At 43.2% G+C, this 23,580-nt stretch overlaps 2 protein-coding genes across 2 annotated transcripts in view; both read left to right on the top strand.

Annotated features, from left to right (window-relative positions):
• Positions 1–546, top strand: part of LOC119243994 (uncharacterized) — a 31,425-nt gene extending 30,879 nt beyond the window's left edge. Inside the window, exon 8 of the mRNA XM_054694648.1 lies at positions 494–546. Coding sequence (XP_054550623.1) covers positions 494–543 — 50 coding nt within the window. The 3' untranslated portion in view covers positions 544–546. The remainder of the gene's footprint in view (positions 1–493) is intronic.
• On the top strand, positions 546–23,168 carry LOC119244457 (ankyrin repeat domain-containing protein 26-like). Its single transcript, XM_054694869.1, has 5 exons — positions 546–614; positions 3,355–4,023; positions 6,013–6,224; positions 9,131–9,426; positions 22,601–23,168. The coding sequence occupies exons 1-4, from the start codon at positions 609–611 to the stop codon at positions 9,138–9,140; spliced, it is 897 nt and encodes a 298-aa protein (XP_054550844.1). The 5' UTR covers positions 546–608; the 3' UTR covers positions 9,141–9,426; positions 22,601–23,168.
• Positions 23,169–23,580: the final 412 nt, after the last annotated feature.

Below are 23,580 nucleotides of genomic sequence, written 5' to 3'. Positions count from 1 at the left end.
AGCACATATTACTTTTTATTATACTTAGTGAATATGGGTTGTCTTGTTCCAAAAGGAGTATGAAAATGATTTCTAAAATACCTAGTGATCAACAAGCTCAGTGGAAAGTTGCAAAAGAAGAAACACAAAAAGAGTAGAGCAACACTTAACAGACTCACTCATCTAGTCTTGGATTATAGTGATCTACAAATGGATATTGTGTGCAAGAAATCTGAAGATGCTGTCTTACACTGTAAATCATTTGTAGTAGTAGCTGTAATATTTTGTGAAGTTGAAATTTTGTTCTAGTGTGTTTGTAAGCTTGTTTAAAAAACAAAAACTTTCCTTTTAAATTTGTAACTAAACTATTCAAAGAGAGTACCAATAACTATGTGGAGCAAAAAGGTTACCTTAACCCTAACGGTACTGTATCATTTCAAATTTTTTTCTCTCTGAAATACTTCCTAAAGTCATACATACCTTTAATATGCTGACTTTATATTGGAACACTTAGGGATCGGCTGCGAAGCGAAGAAGAGCACTACAGGAGTGGCGTTCAAGTGAAGCAGCAGCTGGAGTCCACACTGTCATCAGTAGCTGTGGAACTGAGAGCTCTAAGAAGTGATTTAATGAAGGCAAGTTCCTCCCTGGCAAACTTTTAATATTTCTAACACTTTAATCAAAACTAGTTACAATATCCCATTAATTTGATGTCTGTTGTTCAGGTTGCAAACATTCTAGTCAGATGCTTACGATTGACAATGGTCCAATCAGGCTTGTTGAGGGGGGTGCCTCGAAGGAGATACCAGGCAGAGCAAGAGCCAGCTGGAGTCAGTGTGCAGCCATCCTCTGAAGAGTGAAGGAATCATTGAACCACCTCTGAAGAAGCATTCTGCTGCAAGCTTCAGAAGAAAGAAGGATTCATACTGCTGTTGAAGAGAAAGCTTTCATCAAACCATTTTTGAAGAAGAAAGATTCTGCTCCCAGACTCTGAAGAGAGAGATGCATCAAGCAGTCCATCTCCATGGGACTCACCAGACCTCTGTAGAATGTAAACCTTGTAGACTTTAGACCTCCACACATCCATAGACCTCCACAGAGACCGCTGCTGCCTCTGCCTCAAGCTGGCTCTTGTTCTGCCTTGTATCCCCTTCAGGGGCCTCCACCGTATAAGCCTGATTAGGCCATTTTCAATCCTAAGCACCTGATTGGACCATTTATCACTAATCAGCTCATTTTTCATTTTTCAATCTGAATAATTAATGAAGTAGACTGGAACTTGATTGGTCTTCTTAACTCCCTCCTGACTGGTCCATTTTGCTCACACCTGATTGGTTCAATTTTGACTCCTAGAGCCTGAAACTGAAGGGGGAAAAGTCCAGTCTGATCTGCACTCAGGTCAGGTCAGGCTCGTGGGCTTGTTGGTTCCAGAGAGGCATGGCCAGAGCTAGCCTAACTGGGGTCTGGGAGGGTACCATCCACAGGCAGTGGGCTGAAGCCCCCACAAGTTACCCCAACACAATCACCTTGCCCTGAAGCCTCTGAGGGCTTCAAGATTCCAGTTACAAGACTGCAGATTGAAGCTAAGATCTGTGGTGGTCTCACAGTCTGCAGAGGTCTTGAAAGTGTTGAAGACTATGGAGGTATCAGTGGTCCCTGCAACATTCTACAGAGAGCTGTGGAGTTCTCTGTGAAGGTCTGTGGAAGTCTTGAAGTCCCGATAAATCTGTCTGTGAAGGGTCTGATGAATGGATCTGCTCAGTGCATCAAGTCAGTTGTTGTGCAGGCTTTTATCCTCATCAGGGTCCCCACCTTTCAAACCCCACCTGATTGGCCCATTTAGAATCTTCAATGGGCTCAAAAAATCCTGGAATGGAATTGGTAAGATTGGTCCACCTCAATCCCAGTGTCATATTCAAAAAGTGCAACTGTGGCTGCTTGTCCAGACCTGACAAGCAAGCTCATTGGTGGTGGGCTCTGCAGAACCAGCTTTAGTGGGGCTGGAGGTTTGATGAGTTAGCATGCTTCAGTGGGGCTGGTGAGGTCGTGCATGTGGCTCTGCAGAAGAACTGTTTGATGAGTCTGAGCTGTTGGAGAGCTGGCCACTGCTCAGAGCCTGCCGTGATGGCCATGTGCACAGTCTGTAGGCCTCTTTCCCTCCAGCTCACTCTGGGCCTGGGCGAGCCTCACTGCCAGAGCCCCAGGACCAGCTGGTGAGGGGTAGAGCAAGGAAACCACCATTGCCACTGCAGTTGGGGCCTGCCAGGCTGGGGGCTGAGGGAGCATGGATGAGGTATAGAGTGGGGAAAGGGCTGCCCCCATGTGGCAGCATGCTGAGGCAGAGAGCCCCCAAACCAGCATGCCTTATGGCATTTAGGTGCCATGGGGCTCCTGTGTTCAATCCTCCTTATACAGTTTGCTAAGATTTTTATTGGGAATTTTTGCATCTATGTTCATCAGAAGTATTGTCAGACACAATACTTTGGATGTATCTTTTCTAGTTTTGAGAAAAGTAACTTTTTTTTTTCTCTTTAATAGCAACTATGTCCATATAAGGAGTTTTAGAAATGATATGCCATAATATATACTCAGTGACAATTTATCAATAATTATGTTATTTCCACAAATTCTGCAGTGGTTTTCTATTTCACATTTATTACTATTTTAAACATTTTGAAGAAGAACTAAAACTAATTGCACCAGGGAATAATCTCATGATTTTTAAAGAGAGCATATAAATTTCACCTTATTTACCTTTAGTGCTTTGAAACAGAAGACTTCTTTTGTATCAAAATATTTACTCCAAGGAAGCAGATGCAGTTTGGTACACTAGCGCTAGTAGAGTCAGAAGACCTGGGGAAATCCTGTAGTTTGCCTGTATTTTTAACTTCTCCCTTCCTGAGTTGACATCTAAATGAGTTCATTCATATGTGTAGCTTAGAACTTCAGGCATACTACCATGCCTGGGTTTACCAGTTAACAATAGATTGAATCCTTATAACTGACCTTAAAAATGCTAGAAAAGTACAATATAAATGGAAGCCCAGGGAAAAAGAAAACTTTCAGGAAAATTAATCAGTCCAAAGATATACACTAATCTTTTATGCCTTCTGCATTTGTGTAATTCATAGCTAGTCTCTTTCCCATTCTGAGATTCTTAATTTTCTCATGTTTCCTTTTTATCGTCGTGGACCCAGTCTTCAGGTAATTCCTGAACTTTGGGGCAGTTATGCTTATGTAAATTCTGATGTCAAACTGATTTTTTGTTGGATAGGCTCAGTTGCTATCTTTACATTTATAAGCATATCATTTGCTTTTTAATTTCAGAGAAATTGTAATTTCATTGACTGCTAACAAAATCTGTATTTTACTTAGGCTTCTGAGAGTAATGAAAGAGAGAAAGATCGAGTACATAAAAGCCACACTTTGCAGGATGAAATCAGTATGCTGAAACTGGAAATAAATACAATGAAAAATCAAAACCAGGAAAAAGAAAAGACCATTGAAATTATAAAAGAAATGAATGATTTTCTGCGAAAAACAATACGACGGAGTGAGGAAAGACTTGCAAAAACAATATCCCAATATTGTGAACAACTTCTTGTTCTAAAGAGTGAAAATAACTCGCTGAGCACTCAACTGGAACATGAAAAACAAAAATCAGAAACGCTGAAAGCAGAAGTTGAATCCTGCCGTCGTAGACTGGATGCTGCTGTACAAGATCGTGGTCAAAGTCACAAGTCCGAGAGAGACCTAGAACATCATTTCCAAGAGACAAGAGAGGAGAAGCTACATTTAGAGGAGACATTATCTCAACTACAGAGGGAAAACATGTTGCTTCAACAGCACCTGAATGAGGCTCGCAAAAAAGCTGACAATAAAGAGGAGACGGTAATGAATATGCGAGGCCAGTTTCAGGACACTATAAGAAGGCTTCGAACTGAAAATGAGAAACAAAACGAAACAAACGATGAGTTAATTGATGAATGTAATTGTTTTAAAAAAAGAATATATAATTATGAAAAGAAGAAAGCAGCAAGAGAAGTAAGTATTCTATTCAGAAAGTTATTTTTCAAGCTTCCTGAAGGAAAACTCAAAGTAATAATTGGTTAGGGCTAAAGATTGAATCTAGTGAATGTGAGAAATATATAGATTCTAATCATATTTGCTTTGTCAGCTTAGAACCATCTATTGTGTCCAGTAAATAAAAATTAGGCCTGAGAGGTGCATTACACTATGTAAAGACGTAGAGTCACCTATGAAATTTTAAAAGGGCAAATAATAAGTTGTCAATAGGTACAGACTGATATTAATAACTTAGTCATACTGCTAAAATAAAAATATGAATCTTTAAACCCCAATTTTGTACTATGATGAGGCAGCTAGGTAAAAGTGCTCAATACCTAAAATGAATATTTTGGAATTAATAGTCAAGTAAGTGTATTACCTTGACAGTCAACTCCAGATTTTCCAGATGAACTAAAATGTAGAGGCTGCATCTCATAGAACTTTTCTTTCAGGAGACTTTACTATTTTTTTTTTTTAGTTATTTTAGATAACAGTTGATATAGCTTTATTTTTACTCATGTCAGTTTGAATTGAATTTGAAAATATTTTGGTCTCCAATTATGTGATCTAAAGACCTGCTCAGCACTTTAAAGGCATCTATTTTTCATGAAATTATAATTTGAGACAAATGTTGGTTTCAGCAAATGTACTGTGTTTCAGCAAAATTCTGATTTAATCTTCTTACTGTGATTTATACTTTACTTTGAACACTTTTATAAATAATTTTCTCACAATTCTCATTTCAAGGCTCAATTATTATCATTTGGACCTAGATTATCCAACACTAACAGAATTGGATATCTCTGTGATGTGTTACTTTGGCCTTAGACCCTCATTTTCAGACAAATGAGGGGTGGCAGGATGCATGTGTAGCGGGCAGGGAGTGAGGAGGGAAAATTTGTAAGGGTTGAGGTCAGGAAGGTAGGTGGAGGCAGAGTCCTTAGGGTCTTGAAGGCCATTGGAATGATTTCACTTTTATTCTGAGACAGAAGGATTTGAGCCGAGAATTGAAGTTAATGTAAGGATCTAATACAGAGAGGGAAAATGTTCCCCAGTGTGAAATTTGCCACCACTAGTCTTGCCTCCATCTCCACTTCCCTTTGAGACTTTCAGGGGATTGTCAAGTTTTGCAAATTGGTCAGGGAAGAATGGTTAAGGGGTTGAATCTGTTGTCTAAGCTACATAGCAGTTTAGGCAAGAGGATAACAACTTCTCTTTCTTCAACTGAATTCAGTAAACAGGAAGTTGTATGATAAAGAAGGTCAATGGATGATATTTTTCAAAGTACATATGTTAGCATTGTATATTATTAACATAATAATGTGATATTGATATAAAATCAGGAACAGAAATATCTTATTTAGGTAGCTATGAGAAAATATGATGATTTAAAAGTAGTACCATGCTCTTAGGCTATTCTTAATTTATATTTTTCAATTACCAACTTTTAAAAGGGATTTTGTTATTTGGACTATCAGATTACATGAGTACAGATATTGGAATGATTCAATTTTATTTTTATAATTCACAATAAACTTAGTTGATATTGATAGTTTTAAACTAACTTTCTCACATTTGAAATTTTTTTTTTAATTTTCAAATTTTAAATTAATGTTTGCTTCGAAGAACTGGAGTGTAGGCCAGAGGTGCAATTGGACGGGGCGGGCAGGGGGGTGATGGTTTAAGAGGACATTTGACAGAGTTGGGAGCAGAACAGGTGGATTTACTGAAATACATTGCTAAGGGGAACAGCAGGTGAGACAGGTGAGGTCTGTTGGGGCATGTGTGGGTTATCTTCCTGGCGGGGGATCGAACTCAGGTCACAGTGATAGCACTGAGACTTAACCCCTAGGCCACCAGGGAGGCCCTTCATGATTGAAATTGCTCTCTGAATCACTGACTCAGAAAGATACCTGTATAATTATCCAGATTATAAGCATTAAAATGTATTTTAATTTTCTTTAGGCACAAATAACACCTCAAGACAATTTGAAACTGTTCAGAGGTACTCAGACTACTTCAATAAGTCAAATGGAAGTCAGATATAAAAATTTGGAAACTGAAAATTGCAGACTGCAAACTGAATTAGAGTCACAGAGAATAAAATTGGGAAAATACATGCAGCTCTACCTAGAAGAATCAAAAATGAGACAATCATTGCAAAATAACGTAAACACGTAAGCTGAAAAAACAGGAATCATAGAAAATAAACTTAGTTCATTTATTTACCTCTAAAGCATAATTGTTATAGATCCAGGTTCATGTAATTAGTAAGAAGTCATTATTTGGAAAATAATGTTAATAAGTGAATATTTTTTTTAAGATTCATTTTTTATTTATGCATACAAGAGCTGGGGCACAGGCCAGCGATGTGGGGGGTGAGAAGATCCACCAGAGACAGAGTGGGGAACAGAACAGGCAGAACGACTGAAATACACTGCTAAGGGGAGCTGGGGGCTAGTCAGGAGAGGTCTAATGTGCCATGTGGGTTTCTCCCTGGCCAGCTGGGGATCAAACCCATGCCTCAGAGGCTGTGGGTTGCTTCACAGTGCGATGCCCAAGCCCTTGCGCCACCAGGGAGGCCCAGTGAATATATCTTTAAAATGTTATTCCAGGACAGTTTGAATCTCCTCTCTTTTTTGTTTTTTGTTAAATTAAAGACTGATTTATTTATTTATACAATCACTGGGTATAGTCAGAAGCGCAGGACGGTAAGAGAATTCACCAGAGCCAGAGGGGAGAGCAGAGTAGGCAGACAGACGAAATACACTGCTGAGGGGAGCAGCAGGCAGCAGGAGAGGTCTTCGCACCATGTGGGACCCTAGCCTGGCGGCTGGGGATCAAAGCGACGCTGCAGAGGCTGAGGGCAGCTTCGCAACCCAGCGCTCAACCACTGCGCTACCGCGGGGGAACTGAATCTCCTCTCTTTTGTTGATTTTACATGACTTAATTTTTAGCCCTAAATAATTTCATCTAGTTAACCTGATCTAATAGACTTTAAGATAAGGATATTTGAAACTTTGTAACTTAGTGTTATTGTTATAAAATTGCTTGTCATAATTCCCCCAGTAGAAATATTAATGAGTTTATTTTTTTGAAGATTACAATTTCAATTCAAGTGGTCTTCAAGTATCACTACACTTAGCACAGTTTGGCTACTGGTGAATTAATTTTCTTGACGTGGTCTCTGACACTATTGCTGGAGGGCACCCTGAGACAAACTATCCTTCACAGTTTTAGATTTTCTGCTCTCCAGAAAGGCCTACAAGTGAAATGAGGAAAGCTGCAGGAGGTGAAGGGTAGTATCATTCACAGACTGACTACAAATAAATATTGGGTTCTGCTTCTGCTTGAGAAGGTGTGTGGAAGCCCACATGGGTAGATCTTAACACCAGTGCCTTTGTAACAGTGTTAGGGGCTTTCTTTTCCCTGGAGCTATTAAGTTCTCTTTAGTCACGCACCAGGCACCTCTCCTGTTCTCCCCTAGAAGTTGTTGCTCCAAGTAAATCTTCAGTGCCAAAGGTTTAACTCTCAGAGGTACTGAGTGAAATGTGTAAGGATAGTGAAAGGAAATGCTTGACATTATCCCTCAAGCCGCCTCCATCACTGCCCGCCCTCCCTGCTTTGAATTACTTATTAGGAACCCTCCAGAAACATGGGCTTCTTTACCACAATTTTAAACCCCTAATTATAAACAGTAAGTATGCGCCAACACATTTTGAATGTTAAAACATTGTTTTATGGGAAATTCATGTTATGGCAACATTTGTTTTTAAAGTGCAAATTATTCAGGCCAAAATGAAATATTAAGGATTTGGGTTTGGCAGTCTTCACAGGACCATTGAGAAGCTAACAGAAGTCAATACTGAACGTCTTATGGGGGAAACACATCCCGAACATGTATTCAACGCTCCTCTGAGGCCATGCCTACCGCTATCTTCTGCAACAAGTCCACTCAATAGTCCTAATAATTGTTTCATGCTTGATAGTTTTCTTACTAGACAAAATTCAACAACTTTTCCTACCTTCAACCCACGACCTTAAAATGAAAGCATAGACACTTAACTATGACAAGGTTAGTTATATTACCTTTCTTTTTTTTAAGATTTATTTATTTATTTATACAAGCACTGGGTACAGTCAGAAGTGTGGGAAGGTGAGAGAATTCACCAGAGCCAGAGCAGGGAACAAAACAGGCAGACTGACGAAATACACTGCTGAGGGAAGCAGCAGGTGCGGCAGGAGAGGTCTGTCATGCCATGTGGGACCCTCGCCAGTGGCGGGTGATTTAATCAGTGCTGCAGAGGCTGTGGGCAGCTTCACAGCCCAGTGCTCAACCACTGCGCCACTGGGGAGGCCCTACATTACTTTTTGACAAATTTTATATCACCTTGGGTTTCAAATTTCTGATGCGATATTCATTTATACTTTGACAAAATTCTTAGTCATTCACTAACTTATTTATACATGCTAAGTAAATGTCAGTTACTTGTGCTAATAAAGTAGACATAAAATTTAAAATTATAAGTCCCTGGCTCTCGCATTTTCAGAATCACTGATGTTATTGAATTAGATGTAACTAAATCAACACATTTAAAATTTCTTGAAAATCTGTGTTTAATCAGATGTTAGAAATTAAATATTATTGCTTGATAACCAGAAGTATACTTTGAGATACTTTGGCTTACTTTATGATTGATTTCAGTTTGACTGTGGTTCATAAGAATTTTAAAGTTTCTCTGTACATTACCTGCCTCATTTTTCCACCATGTGCTAAGTTTATGACTGACATCCAAACAGATGTTTATCATTTACAGTAACTCCTCTTTATGAATTAAGCATAAATTAATTACTAAAAATTAATTTCCATTGTCACTATCTTATATACCCTGCTGAGGGGAGCAGATGGTGAGTCAGGAGAGGTGTGCCACAACATGTGGGTAGCTCCCTGGCTGGGGTTCAAACTCGTGCTGCAGTGGCTGCGGATGGCTTCATAGGTTGCATCTTAACTCCTTATGCCAACCAGGGAAGCCCTGACAAAGTATTTTCGATAAAGAATGCAATTCTTTGTTTTTCTTTCCAGCTGCTGCTGAAGTTGAATCTGGATCATATTGAGCTTTTGTAGGAATTTACAGATACATCTCATGAAATCAAGATGCACTTTTGAGGTCAAGGACCAGGAAAGTGCATGCCACACAACTTCCAGAGCAAAGGGAATATATAAAGTGAAGGGTGAAGAACTAGGCCAATAATTTAATAAACCATAGATATGAAGATGGCAGCGCCAATTGAAACAGACACTTTGGTCACTTCGTGAATCTTCTGAGCCCTACAGAATTCCATTAAGAAGAGTCAGCTCTCAAGTCTTCTTTCTAGAAGGTGAGATAGGAATTTGGTCTGTCCTTTTCAATCAAATGTTCTATCCCAAATCAGCCATGACTCTCCAAAATCTTAATAAGAATCCTATATAAGCGGGAACCCACCGCCAGGGCTGACCAGGCGTGCAGGGAGTGCGTCCACGCATTGCCACTTTAGAACAGGGACATTTCTTCAGTAAAGACTGCTTGAAACCGGGAGAAGGCTTCCAGAGGAGCCAGAGGTGAGCTGGGAAGTTCGCCCAAACCAGGCCCCTTCTGGCCTGCAGTCCAAGCCCAGAGGGGGAGCGGGAACCACTGCCAGGGCAGACAGGGCGCGCAGGGAGTATGTCCCCGCATCGCCACTTTAGAAAAGGGACATTTCTTCAGTAAAAATTGCTTGAAACCGGCAGAAGGCTTCTGGAGGAACCAGAGGTGAGCTGGGAAGTTGCCCATGCCAGGCCCATTCGATCCTGCAGTCCCAGCCCAGAGGGGGCAGCAGAGGAGTGTGAACCCGCATTGCCTTTTTAGAACAGGGACCTTTCTTCAGTAAAACCTGCTTGAAACCGGCAGATGGCTCTTCGAAGAGCCAGAGGTGAGCTGGGAAGTTCGCCCAAGATGCTGGCCAGTACCAGCAACACAGTATCCCAATGCATACAGCAAATTAGAAAACAGACAGTAGGGCCTCCCTGGTGGCGCAGTGGTTGAGCGCTGGGTTGTGAAGCTGCCCGCGGCCTCTGCGGCGCAGGTTCAATCCCCGGCTGCTCCCCGCCCACTGGAGGAGGGTCCCACATGGCGCACAGACCTCTCCTGCCGCCCGCTGCTCCCCTCAGCAGTGTACTTCAGTTTCTGCCTGCTCTGCTCCCTGCTCTGGCTCTGGTAAATTCTCTCACCCTCCCGCGCTTCTGACTGTACCCAGTGCTTGTATAAACAAACAAACAAATAAATAAAACATGCCTTTTTTTTTTAAAAAAAAAAAAAAGGAAAACAGACAGTAGGGAGTAGAAAAACCACACGCAACCCAGCAACTCCTCAGGAAAAAAGCACACCACAAAAAGAAAACCACCCCCCAGATTACAACGACCGTAACTTGGAAGAACTTCTGAGTCTTCCAGAAAGAGAATTTAAAATTGCCATGATTAAAAAACTGACAGAAATCATAAAAGAAAACAATGATAAGGGAAAAATAATCAATGATCAGAAGAATGAAATTGAGTCCCTAGAGAGGGAAGTAAAAGAAATGCAGATCAAAGAATTAATGGAGGTGCTAAAGAACTGGAAAAACAATGAAAGCAGAATAGATGAAATGGAAGAACGAATATGTACTCTTGAAGACACAGAAATAAAAAGAACCAAAACAGAAAAGGAAAGAGAAGTACAAAGAAAAAAGACCGAAGAAAGACTTCAGGAACTATCTGACTCCATGAGGAAAGGAAATATAAGAGTTATAGGAATCCCAGAAGGAGAGGAGAGAGATGTAGGAACAGAGAAAATATTCCAGGAGATAATTGAAGAGAACTTCCCAAGCATGAAGAAGGAGCTGAAAATTGATATACAAGAAGCAAGAAGAACACCAAACTTCTACGACGAAAGGAAAAATACAGCAAGACACATAATAGTAAAGCTCCCAAGAATCCAGGACAAGGAAAAAATAATGAAGCTGACAAGAGGGAAGAAACAGGTAACATTCAAAGGAAAACCAATCAGACTGACATCAGACTTCTCCAAAGAAACACTACGGGCAAGGAGAGAGTGGAGGGACATAGTCAATAGACTCCAAGAAAACAGATGCCAACCAAGAATACTCTATCGTGCAAAGCTCTCCTTCCTCTGTGAAGAAAGAATAAGGACCGTCCCAGACAAACAGAAACTCTGGAATTTCATTACGACTAAACCCCCACTCCAAAAAATACTACAAGGAGTCCTAAAGCCAGAACCTCAGAGAGATGAATAACAACTAAAGAAGGCCAAAAAAATAGTTATTAAAAGAATAAATAAAATCAAAGGAAAGACAAACACAATGGCAAATACAGATGCTAACATCATTATTAACTCTAAATGTAAATGGACTAAACTCTTCAATAAAAAGACACAGAGTTGTAGGCTGGATTAAGAAAAAAAATCCAACCTTTGCTGTCTCCAGGAAACACATTTAGCTACAAAAGATAAAAATAGACTCAAAGTTAAAGGATGGAAAGCAATCCTACAAGCATATGGACCAACAAAGAAAGCAGGAACAGCTATACTTTTATCAGATAAAACAGATTTCAAACTCAAAAAGATAAAAAGAGACCCTAATGGTCACTACATTATAATCAAGGGGACAATACTTCAAGAAGAAATAACACTCATTAACATATACTCACCAAACGAAGGAGCACCAAAATATATTAGACAACTATTGTCATCTCTGAAAACAGACATCAGAGAAAACACATATGTAGTGGGGGACTTTAACACACCACTATCAACAATGGATAGATCAATAAGACAAAAAATAAGTAAAGACACTAAAGCTCTAAATAAGGATCTAGAGCGCTTGGGCTTAACAGACATCTATAGAACACTAAACCCAAAAAAATCTGAGTACATATATTTCTCAAGCTCACACGGATCATTCTCCAGGATCGATCACATACTGGGACACAATACAAACATCAACAGATACACCAAGATTGAAATCATTCTAACCATCTTTTCTGGCCATGAAGGCATCAAACTAGAAATAAACCATAAAAAGAAGGCAAGGAACTCTCCTACCTCATGGAGATTGAAAACCACACTTCTGGAAGACCACAGGACTAACGAGGAGATCAAAGAAGAAATTAAAAAATTCTTTGAGTTGAATGACAAGGAGGACACCAATTTCCTAAATGTATGGGATGCAGCAAAAGCAGTAATAAGAGGAAAATATATAGCAATAGAGGCTCACATCAAGAAATAAGAAAGAACTCAAAGAAACAACCTAATCTCGAAGCTCAAAGATCTAGAAAAGGAACAATAAAAAAAAAAACCCAAAACCAGTAGAAGAAAAGAAATAATAAAAACCAAAGCAGAAATAAATGAAATTGAAACTAAAAAAACAATCCAAAAGATCAATGAAACCATGAGCTGGTTCTTCAAAAAAATCAATAAAATAGACAAACCCCTAGCCAAGGAAAAAAGAGAAAGCACAATAAACAGGATCTTTCATTTATGATCCTATTCATTTGTGCTTTCTCCCAACAGACACACCAGAATTCAAATATTTCAGTAACTACTATGAACAGTTATATGGAAAAAAGTTCAACAATCTAGAGGAGATGGACAAATTCCTACAACTCTACAATCACCCAAAGCTAGATAAAGAAGAAATAGAACACATAAACAGACCAATTACAAGCAGTGAAATTGAAATGGTAATCAAAAATCTCCCCAAAAACAAAAGCCCAGGACCTGATGGATTTACAAATGAATTCTACCAAACATTCAGAGACGAATTAGTGCCTATCCTTCACAAACTCTTCCAAAAATTTGAGAAGGAAAGGATAATACCAAACACGTTATATGAAGCCAAAATTACACTAATACCAAAACCAAACAAGGACAACACAAAAAAAGAAAACTACAGGCCAATCTCCCTAATGAACACTGATGCAAAAATCCTCAACAAAATCCTTGTCAACAGAATCCAACAATGCATCCATAAGATAATTCACCACGACCAAGTAGGATTCATTCCAGGAACACAAGAATGGTTCAACATCCAAAAATCAATCGACGTTATCCAACACATCAACAAAAAGAAATATAAAAAACATATGATGATATTAATAGATGCTGAGAAAGCTTTCGACAAAGTGCAACACTCATTCATGAGAAAAGCCCTTAAAATTCTTGGGATACAAGGAATATACCTCAACACCATAAAGGCCATATATGACAAGCCAACAGCCAGTATCATTCTCAATGGTGAAAAGCTGAAAGCATTCCCATTAAGATATGGAACAAGACAAGGATGTCCACTCTCACCACTGCTTTTCAATACAATACTGGAAGTCCTAGCCAGAGCAATAAGACAAGAGAAAGACATACAAAGAATCCAAATAGGAAAAGAAGAAGTCAAACTATCACTATTTGCAGATGAATGATAATATACATAGAGAACCCCAAAAACTCCACAGAAAAACTAATTCAACTCATCAATCAGTTCAGTAAAGTGGCAGGATACAAAATCAACGCGCAAAAGTCAGTAGCCTTCCTATACACAAAAAATAAATCTGAAGAAGATGAAATAAAAAAAAAAAAATCCCTTTTATTATCAAAACAAAAGAAAAATCAAATACTTGGGAATAAATCTAACAAAAGAGGTAAAGGACCTATACAAAGAAAACTATAAAACACTGTTAAAAGAAATAGAAGAAGACACAAAGAAATGGAAAGACATCCCCTTCTCATGGATTGGAAGAATAAACATTATTAAAATGGCCATCATACCCAAAGCAATATACAGATTCAGTGCTATTCCAATAAAAATTTCAATGCCATTCTTCAAAGAAATAGAACAATTATTGATGAAATTCGTATGGAATCACAAAAAACCCCGAAGAGAGAGACAAAGCTCTCCTGAAAAAAAAAAAAAAAAAAAAGAAGGGACTGGAGGCATCACACTCCCAGACTTCAAACTATACTACAAAGCCATAGTCATCAAAAATGCATGGTATTGGAACAAGAACAGACACACAGACCAATGGAATCAAATAGAAAATCCAGAAATAAACCCACAGACTTATGGTCAACTAATCTTTGACAAAGGAGCAAAGAATATACATTGGAGCAAAGAAAATTTGTTCAATAAATGGTGCTGGGAAAACTGGGTCGCTACATGCAAAAGAATGAAGCTTGACTACTACCTCACAGCATACATAAAAACCAACTCAAAATAGATTAAAGAACTAGACATAAGACCTGAAACCATAAAATACATAGAAGGAAATATAGGCGAAACACTACGTGATTTGCACATCAAAGACATCTTTACAGACACATCACCCAAAGCAGTGATAGTGAAGGCAAAGATAAACAGCTGGTACTACATCAGATTCTGCACAGCAAAAGAGACAATAACAAAAACAAAGAGAAACCCCACCGACTGGGAGAACATTTTTGCACACAACACTAATGATAAAGGAATGATCACAAAAATCTACAAAGAGCTGATGAGACTCAACAAAAACAAAGAAAATAATCCAGTCAAAAAATGGGCAGAAGAGCTAAAAAGAATCTTCTCTGAAGAGGAAATGCAAATGGCCAACAGGCATATGAAAAAATGTTCAACATCACTTGTAATCAGGGAAATGCAAATCAAAACTACCATGAGATACCATCTTACACCAGTGAGAGTGGCTCATATTTAAAAAAACTAGCAACAACCAATGATGGCGAGGGTGTGGAGAAAAAGGAACTCTTCTGCACTGTTGGTGGGAGTGCAAACTGGTCCAACCACTATGGAGAGCTGTGTGGAGATTTCTCGACCTACTAAACATAGAGCTTCCATATGATCCAGCAATTCCACTCCTAGGTATTTACTCAAAGGACACAGAAACATCAATTCCAAAGAGCACCTGCACCCCTGTGTTTTTAGCAGCACTGTTTACAATAGCTAAGCTTTGGAAACAACCCAAATGCCCAAAAATAGATGACTGGATCAAGAAGATATGGTACATATAACGATGGAATATTACTCAGCATTCAAAAAGATAAACACATGCAATTTGCAGCAACATGGGTGGCGCTGGAAGGGATCATGCTCAGCGAAATAAGCCAGAAAGAAAAAGAAAAATACCGGATGGTCTCACTCATTGCAGGAATCCAGAAAACTTAAATAAGGGACCAAGAAGAAGAATAACTATAAGAAAGTAAAAATCAAAATCAACAAACAACTATGAACCAGAGACACTCTATGGGGAGTGGGGGGCGGGGTTGGGAGGGATTGGGGTCAAAATAAGGGGGTCGCAATTGTATGGGGAATATAGAAATAAAAATATATATATACAAAAAAATTCACCTTTGAAGCATCCCAAGAAAATGTAAAGATTTTGAAGGTAAAGTACATGACCTGAATGATAAAATAATACAACTTGACTTACTGGGCTATTTACATGCATTTTAATTGTTTCCTATACTTGTGTAAATTTTTATTAGAGGACAATATTTTCATATCATTCTGATTTGTTTACTTTACATTTTGTTTCTTGGCATCTAACTAAACTTTAAGTAGATTTAGTGAATGAAAACTAGCACTATTGAGTTTTACACATAACAAATTGCCCAAATACCAACTGTTTCAATAGCACTCAAACAACCCAGTTGTGATTCATCTCTTAGTAGTGTTTTGTATTTTGAACGTTTATAACATAATTTTGACACCCAGCTGCTGTGACTGTTATAGGGGCAGGAAGACCACAGTGCAGGTTTTCTGATCCAGCAGAATGGGTATAGGAGGGTCAGAGTCCTCAGTGGCTTTTGCAGGTATTTTATTTAGATTACCAGGTACACGGCAGGCAGGGGTGCTGGGGGTCCAGGAGGCTGGCAGGCCTCGGGGCCCCCAGCAAGTCTTCACTCTGTCCAGGCTCCCCGGCGTTCTCAGCTTCCCTTGGCTTCTCTGCTTCTCTGCTTCTCTGTTTCTCTTTCAGTTTCTGCTGGCATCCCCATAATGCCGCCCTTAAAAGCTCAGTCTTAGCCCAGGTGAATCCCATCTACCTATGCCCACACCCTATTGTAGGTGCTCACCATCAGGCATGCATTCAGGACCACAGGGTTCCATCATCTGATGGTTCCATCCTGATGGCGGGAGGGCAGAAAAGCCTGACATTTTTCCTTACCCTACAGTCCACCCTCTCAGGGTTTTCTGCCATACAGTCCATATATACAATTCTGTTTCTTAGCAAACAAACAATGTAGCCATGGCCCACAAAAGCAAATACATCACAATATAACAACAAAATACAACAGAACACAAATAAGTCCAGCAGGGCCCCAACCTAGTGGCAAAAGACAATTAGTGGTACCAGCAGATGAGCCACCAAATCTGCTGTCAAAGGCACTGCTCATACAAGGGAGGGGAACCACTCACGGCATCTACTGTAACACACCAGGAGCCGTCAGGCTTCCTGGCCTTCCTGGCTATGGTCTCAGCCACTAGCCACACACCGCATCCACCCCCAGGATGCACTCACTCCTGGACTGGGGATTCTCTACTCTTTGGGGGTAATCGCCCAACCCTCAGGGTTTCTGTCTGTGGTCACTCCAACACTCGGCTTTCATAGCCACCAATGCGACACACAGACCCTTACCCTCAGGCCAACCCATTACACAAGCACATGGGTCGGGATCCTTGGATACAAACTCTGCATTCAGCTTGGGCTCCACCCCAAGCCACGTTCCCCACCCGTTCCCCCAAGGACGGGTTCCTCAGTTCCTCACCCTCACTCGACAACGAGCAGGGCATCACCCACAGGTGATTTTACCAGACTCACTGGCCTTCCTCAGCTTACTTAGTGCTTAGCAGCCACTCAGGGCTTCCCAAACTTAGCATCAGTACCAGCTTTTGCCTTCTCAGTTGGCTTTTCTCCTCCGCCTAGCTGCTGGGCATCCAGGCAGGGCCCCAACCTAGTGGCAAAAGACAATTATTGGTACCAGCAGATGATCCACCAAATCTGCTGCCGAAGGCACTGCTCATACGAGGGAGGGGAACTACTCAGACATCTGTCACATGCCAGGAGCCGTCAGGCTTCCTGACCTTCTCTGGCTATAGTCTCGGCTACAAGCCACACACTGCATCCACCCCCAGGACGCACTTACTCCTAGATTGGGGATTCTCTACTCTTTGGGGGTAATCACCAGCCCTCAGGGTTTCTGCCTGCTGTCGCTCCAACACTCGGCTTTCATAGCTACCCATGTGACACGCAGACCCCTGCACTCAGGCCAACCCACTGCACAGCACATGGGTCGGGGATCCAAACTCTGTATGCGGCCTCTCTTAGGTCCCCTCTTCGGCTTGGGCTCGACCCCAAGCCCCGTTCCCCACCTGTCCCCCAAGGATGGGTTCCTCAGCTCCTCACCCTCAATCAAGAATGAGCAGGGCATCACCCACAGGTGGTTTTACGAGACTCACTGGCCTTCCTCAGCTTACTTGGTTCTGAACAGACACTCAGGGCTTCCCAAACTCAGCATCAGCACCAGCTTTTGCCTTCTCAGTTGGCTTTTCTCCTCCGCCTAGCTGCTGGGCACACACAGGCTGCTTTCAACCATCAAGGCCCACTGGCCACGCCCAGATTCCCATTTTGTGGGGTGTACAAATGTAAGGGGCAGGACAGGGCACAAGGCAGGTTTTCTGATCCCATGCAGATCGGGCAAAGGAGGAGTCAGAGTCCTCAGTAGTTTCGCAGGTCCTTTATTTGGGGTTCACCAGGCATATGGCAGGCAGGGGTGCTGGCTGGGGGGCTGGGGGGCTGGCAGGCCTCCCAGCCCCCAGCAAGTCCTCACTCTATCTGGGCTCTCTAGCGTTCGTTCTGCTGCTTCTCGGCTTCGGCTTCGGCTGCGGCGGCTGCTGCTGCTGGTGCTGGTGCTGCTGCTGGTGCTGCTAGCGTCCCCCCGTGACGCCGCCCTTAAAAGCACAGTCTTAGCTCAGCTGAATCCCATCTACCTATGCCCACACCCTATTCCAGGTGCCCACCATCAGGCATGCATTCAGGACAAGGATCCATCATCTATCCTGATGGCGGAAGGGCAGAAAAGCCTGATATTTTCTTTACCCTACAGTCCACCCCCTCAGGGTTTTCTGCCATACAGTCTATACATATATACACAATTTTCTAAGCAAACAAACAATGCAGCCATGGCCCACAAAAGCAAATACATCAAATAACAAAATACAACATAACAAAATACAACAGAACACAAATAAGTCCAGGCAGGGCACCAACCAAGTGCAAAAGACAATTATTGGTACCAGCAGATGAGCCACCAAATCTGCTGCCGAAGGCACTGCTCATACGAGGGAGGGGAAATCACACACGGCATCTGCTATAACACACCAGGAGCCGTCAGGCTTCCTGGCCTTCTCTGGCTGTAGTCTCGGCTACAAGGCACACACAGCATCCACCCCCAGGATGCACTAGCTCTGGGATTGGCAATTTTATTCTGTTGGGGGTAATCGCCAACCCTCAGGGTTTCTGTCTGCAGTCGCTCCAACACTCGGCCTTCACAGCCACCCATGCGACTCACAGACCCCTGCTCTCAAGCCAACCCACTGCACAAGCACATGGGTTGGGGATCCAAACTTTGCATTTGGCTTGGGCTCCACCCCAAGCCACATTCCCCACCCGTCCCACAAGGACGGGCTCCTCAGCTCCTCACCCTCACTCAAGAATGAGCAGGGCATCACCCATAGGTGATTTTACGAGACTCACAGGGCTTCAGCATACCCAGGCTGCTTAACAGCCGCTTTAGGGCTTCTCAACTTAGCATCAGTACCAGCTTTTGCCACCTTAGTTGGCTTTTCTCCTCCACCTGGCCACTGGGCACACAGGCTGCCCCTGGCCATCCAGGCCCACCGGCCACCCCCAGATTCTCAAAAAATAAACATAACCTGCTAAGGTCCTCCGCCTTCTGGCAGGATTGTCAGTCCAAAATCATCAGTTCATCAGTCTATCAGTCCATTGGCCTCTCCCTGCTTCAGCAATGGCCTGCTGCCTCAGGGGTCATTGGCTGGTCCTTTCCGGTGTCGTTGGCTGGTCCTATCCGGTGTCGTTGGCTGGTCCTTTCCGGTGTCGTTGGCTGGTCCTTTCCGGTGTCGTTGGCTGGTCCTTTCGGGCGTCTCCTTCACGCCAGGTCTCATCCTGTAGCTCGTGGACGTATCCATCTTCTATACCGCCATGGTGCCTCCAGCGTCGTCACAGGCAAAGTCTGTTCTCCTTAGTCCCTCCAGGTCTTCGGAGGGCTCCAATACCCGTCTGCATGGATCTTGCCGACATACGCCAATTGTAAAGGGGCAGGACTGGATACAGTGCAGGTTTTCTGATCCCATGCAGATCGGGCAAAGGAGGAGTCAGAGTCCTCAGTAGTTTCGCAGGTCCTTTATTTGGGGTTCACCAGGCATATGGCAGGCAGGGGTGCTGGCTGGGGGGCTGGGGGGCTGGCAGGCCTCCCAGCCCCCAGCAAGTCCTCACTCTATCTGGGCTCTCTAGCGTTCGTTCTGCTGCTTCTCGGCTTCGGCTTCGGCTGCGGCGGCTGCTGCTGCTGGTGCTGGTGCTGCTGCTGGTGCTGCTAGCGTCCCCCCGTGACGCCGCCCTTAAAAAGCACAGTCTTAGCTCAGCTGAATCCCATCTACCTATGCCCACACCCTATTCCAGGTGCCCACCATCAGGCATGCATTCAGGACAAGGATCCATCATCTATCCTGATGGCGGAAGGGCAGAAAAGCCTGATATTTTCTTTACCCTACAACAAACAATAGTACCCTCCCCCATGATCCCCAAAACTTAACTTGCCAAAGATCCTCCGTCTTCTGGCGGGATTGTCAGTCCAAGTCCATCAGTCCAAGTCCATTGGCCTCTCCCTGCATCAGCACTGGTGAGTTCCAAATCATGGTCCTCTCTTCCCCAGCATGCCTCAGGGGTCGTTGGCTGGTCCTCTCGGGCATCTCCTCCACGCGAGGTCTCGTCCTGCAGCTCCCAGACCTTGTCCATCTGCTGTGCCACCATGACGCCTCCAGCGTCGTCACAAGCAAACACAGTCTGTTACTCCTTAGTCCCTCCAGGTCTTTGGAGGGCTCCATACCCGTCTGCAGGGATCATCTTGCGGACTTACGCCAATTGTAGGGGCTGGAAGGACCACTGAGCAGGTTTTCTGATCTCATGCAGACCGGGTAAAGGAGGAGTCCGAGTCCTCAGAGGCTCTTGCAGGTTTTTTATTTAGATTTACCAGGTACAAGGCAGGCAGGGTTGCTGGGGAGCCGGGAGGCTGGCAGGCCTCCCAGCCCCCAGCAAGTCTTCACTCTCTCTGGGTTCCCCGGCCTTCTCTCATTCTCTCTCTGCTTCTCTTGGCTTCTTGGCTTCTCTGTTTCTCTTTCGGCTTCTGCTGGCATCCCTGTGACGCCACCCTTAAAAGCCCAGTCTTAGCCCAGGTGAATCCCATCTACCTATGCCCACACCCTATTGCAGGTGCCCGCCATCAGGCATGCATTCAGGACCTCAAGGATCCATCATCTATCCTGATGGCTGGAGGGCAGAAAAGCCTGACATTTTTCCTTACCCTACAGACTATTGTCAGGATTTGGATGTTTTACAATTGTTATAATGCCATAAAACTGAGTCTGTATAATTGTAATGTAAACATGGATTCCTAGATCTTCCCTCATGGTAAAGTGGGACTTGCTTTTCTCCTGTTCTTGTTATTTTTTACTTTAGGTTTACTTTTTGGAAACAGTCTTAAAATTAAAGTTCCAAGTTGTAGTAGAAAAATATTTTTTTGACCCTGAACCATTTGAGTAAATTGGTAACATGTTATCTCCCCGATCATTTAGTGTATATTTCCTGCAACTCAGTTCATTCTATAAAACTACATGTAGCCTTTCCTATAAGAAAATTAACACTAGTAATTCTGTTATTTAATCCCCATATTATTTTCAAGTTTTGTTCATCCATAGTACCTTTCATAGCAAAAACAAAAAACAAAAACATCCCGTCCATATCCATAAATTGCCTTTAGTTGTCATGTCTCTTAGTCTCCTGCAACTGGGAACAGTTCTTCAGTCTTCTCTTGACTTTCTTGGCCTTAAATCTTTGAAGAGTAAATTCTAGTAATGTAGAACGTACCTCAGTATGGATTCTTATGTGTCTTTATGGTGAGATTCAGATCGTACATTTTTAGCAAGAGTATTAAAGAAGTATTGCAGCCCATCATAGGACCGACAATTTTTGTATGTCACCCAATGGTGATGTCAGCATTGGTCAGTGAAGGTAGTATCTGCTGAGATTCTCCTCTGTAATGCCACTTTATAATTTAAATAGTATTTCATGGGGAAGTACTTTGAGACAATGTGAATAGCTCTGTTCTTCATCATACATTTTGTTTTTTTGAATCTTAAAAATATTTTATTGTGATTTTTTAAAAGTACATCAGCACGAGTACAAAAGTTCAATTGCCATTTACTCATGAAAATAACCTTTACTTTCCTCAATTAAGATGGAATGTGTTTTTCCACCACAGACATGAGAGGATTCAGAAAAGCCTGAAAATCACTTACTCTACACATGACATTTGATATATTTGCCGAATTATGCACTGTATCCCATGGAGTTTATTCTTGGAAACCCCCATTCTGTGCTACCTACCTGAGCATCCTCTAATGGCCTTCACAGCTTCATTGACCATCCTCTGTGATACCTGACTTTTTGCACTTTGGGATGAATAATCTTGTATACTGTAACAAAAGAGTTGTAGTGTACATGCTTGTAGCTCCATGTGCAGGACTCTGGGAAGCAGAGCCTACAGTAATCAGTACATTATTCTGCAACTACAGCACTTGGGGATCAGAGCTGGGTGTGTGACTAGAGTCAGTGACCTGGTGACTGCAGACCCCAGCTGGCCTCAGGCCATGAGGAGTGTGTGCCTGTGACCAGCAGGTGAGTATGTGGGACTATTGTGAAGGCTCCACACAACTGTAGAGTGAGGGCCATTCACTCAGAGAAGACTGGTGCTGGTGGCTGTGTTTGGGCTTCCTGATGGGATTCACCCGCGGTGCCCTGTCTGGCCTGGGGTAGTCCAGGTACAGTTGTTTTCCACAAGGACTTCCTCAAGAGGAGAAGCAAATATGCTTCCTTCTCAATGTGAAGTGTGAGCTGAGCTCCAGCACCAGGACTCAGGGAGGGGCTGGGCAGGCCCAGCTTGAAACACATTTGCATGCACAGCCCCTCCTGTGGCCCAGGGTGGGGAGAAAAGGAGGCCTGGGGCAGCCCAGCCCCACGTGGGGCCCAGGGGTCTGTGAGCACCATGGCCTGGACTCCTCTGCTCCTCCTGCTCCTCTTTCAATGCACAGGTGGGGGCAGGCCTCAGACACCCAGGTGTCCCTAATCTGAATCAATTTCTTGTACTTCTACTACACCAGCAGCTGCACCTTGTTTGTCCAGTTCATTCTGATGTGTCTGTGTCTGCAGGTTCCCTCTCCCAGCCTGTGCTGACTCAGCCGCCCGTCCTCTCTGCTTCTCCTGGAACCAGACACATCTGCACCCTGAGCAGTGGATTCAGTGTTGGCAGCTATGCCATACACTGGTACCAGCAGAAGCCAGGGAGCCCTCCCCAGTACCTCCTGTGCTACTACTCAGACTCAGGTAAACACCAGGGCCCCGGGGTCCCCAGCCGCTTCTCTGGAGCCAAAGACGCCTCCGCCAATGCAGGCCTCCTGCTCGTCTCTGGGCCGCAGCCTGAGGACGAGGCCGACTACTACTGTCAGATCAAGCACAGCGGTGCTTCTCCCTGTGACCCACACAGATGGGGAAGTGGGACAGAAACCTCAGCCTGCTCAGGGACCGAGTCCTCGACCCTCTCCAGTTTCAAATTACCTCAACACACTCATTGTACTTAGAGGAGCTTCCATGCCCCAGTGTCTGTCCTGCCAGTTTTCTGTTCAGTGTGTCTGAACTCTCAGGAAACACAGAAACAACAGTGCCGTGATGATACAGAAATCTTGCCTCGTTCAGGGTTTAAAAATTCTGAATAAAACGATCTGGGCTTTTTGTTTGTTTTGTTTTGTCTTTTTTACTCTTCTTTTAAATAGGCCTCTGCCTTTCTGAGCTTCTTGGTCGAGCCCAGGACCACGGCAGGTGGAGCGTCCCCACAGCATGGACGCTGCTGCCCAGCGCTCAGAGCAGAGCCCCTCCCCCCCCAGCTCAGTGCTCAGAGCTGCCTGTACATTGTCCCAGGGTGAGTCATGAGGCAGGAGGTGCCTCCCTGTCAGGGAGGAACCCCAGCCCAGAGCTAATCACCCCCCCGCCCCCGCAGGCACCTGACCTTCAGTGTGAAGTCAGGAAGGGGCTAGACCTGGGGACAGGGGTGAGCCCCTGGGCTGAGGCTACAAATACTATGGGCGATGGTCAGGCCCTCACCCTCTCCTGTGGTCTTCGGGACTCACTCCCTC

This window comes from Talpa occidentalis, unplaced genomic scaffold (assembly GCF_014898055.3).
Source record: "Talpa occidentalis isolate TD23 unplaced genomic scaffold, MPIMG_talOcc4v2.1 talOcc4.14, whole genome shotgun sequence".
In the NCBI taxonomy this organism is placed as follows: Eukaryota; Metazoa; Chordata; class Mammalia; order Eulipotyphla; family Talpidae; genus Talpa; species Talpa occidentalis.
Note: the sequence above shows the minus strand (reverse complement) of the source record. Positions and strands in the feature narration are given on the sequence as shown.

Bases quoted from the DNA above. Each gene is read 5' to 3' on its own strand.
- LOC119244457 (XM_054694869.1), top strand. The intron at 4,024-6,012 runs GTAAGTATTCTA...AATTTTCTTTAG, and splicing joins AGAAGAAAGCAGCAAGAGAA to GCACAAATAACACCTCAAGA.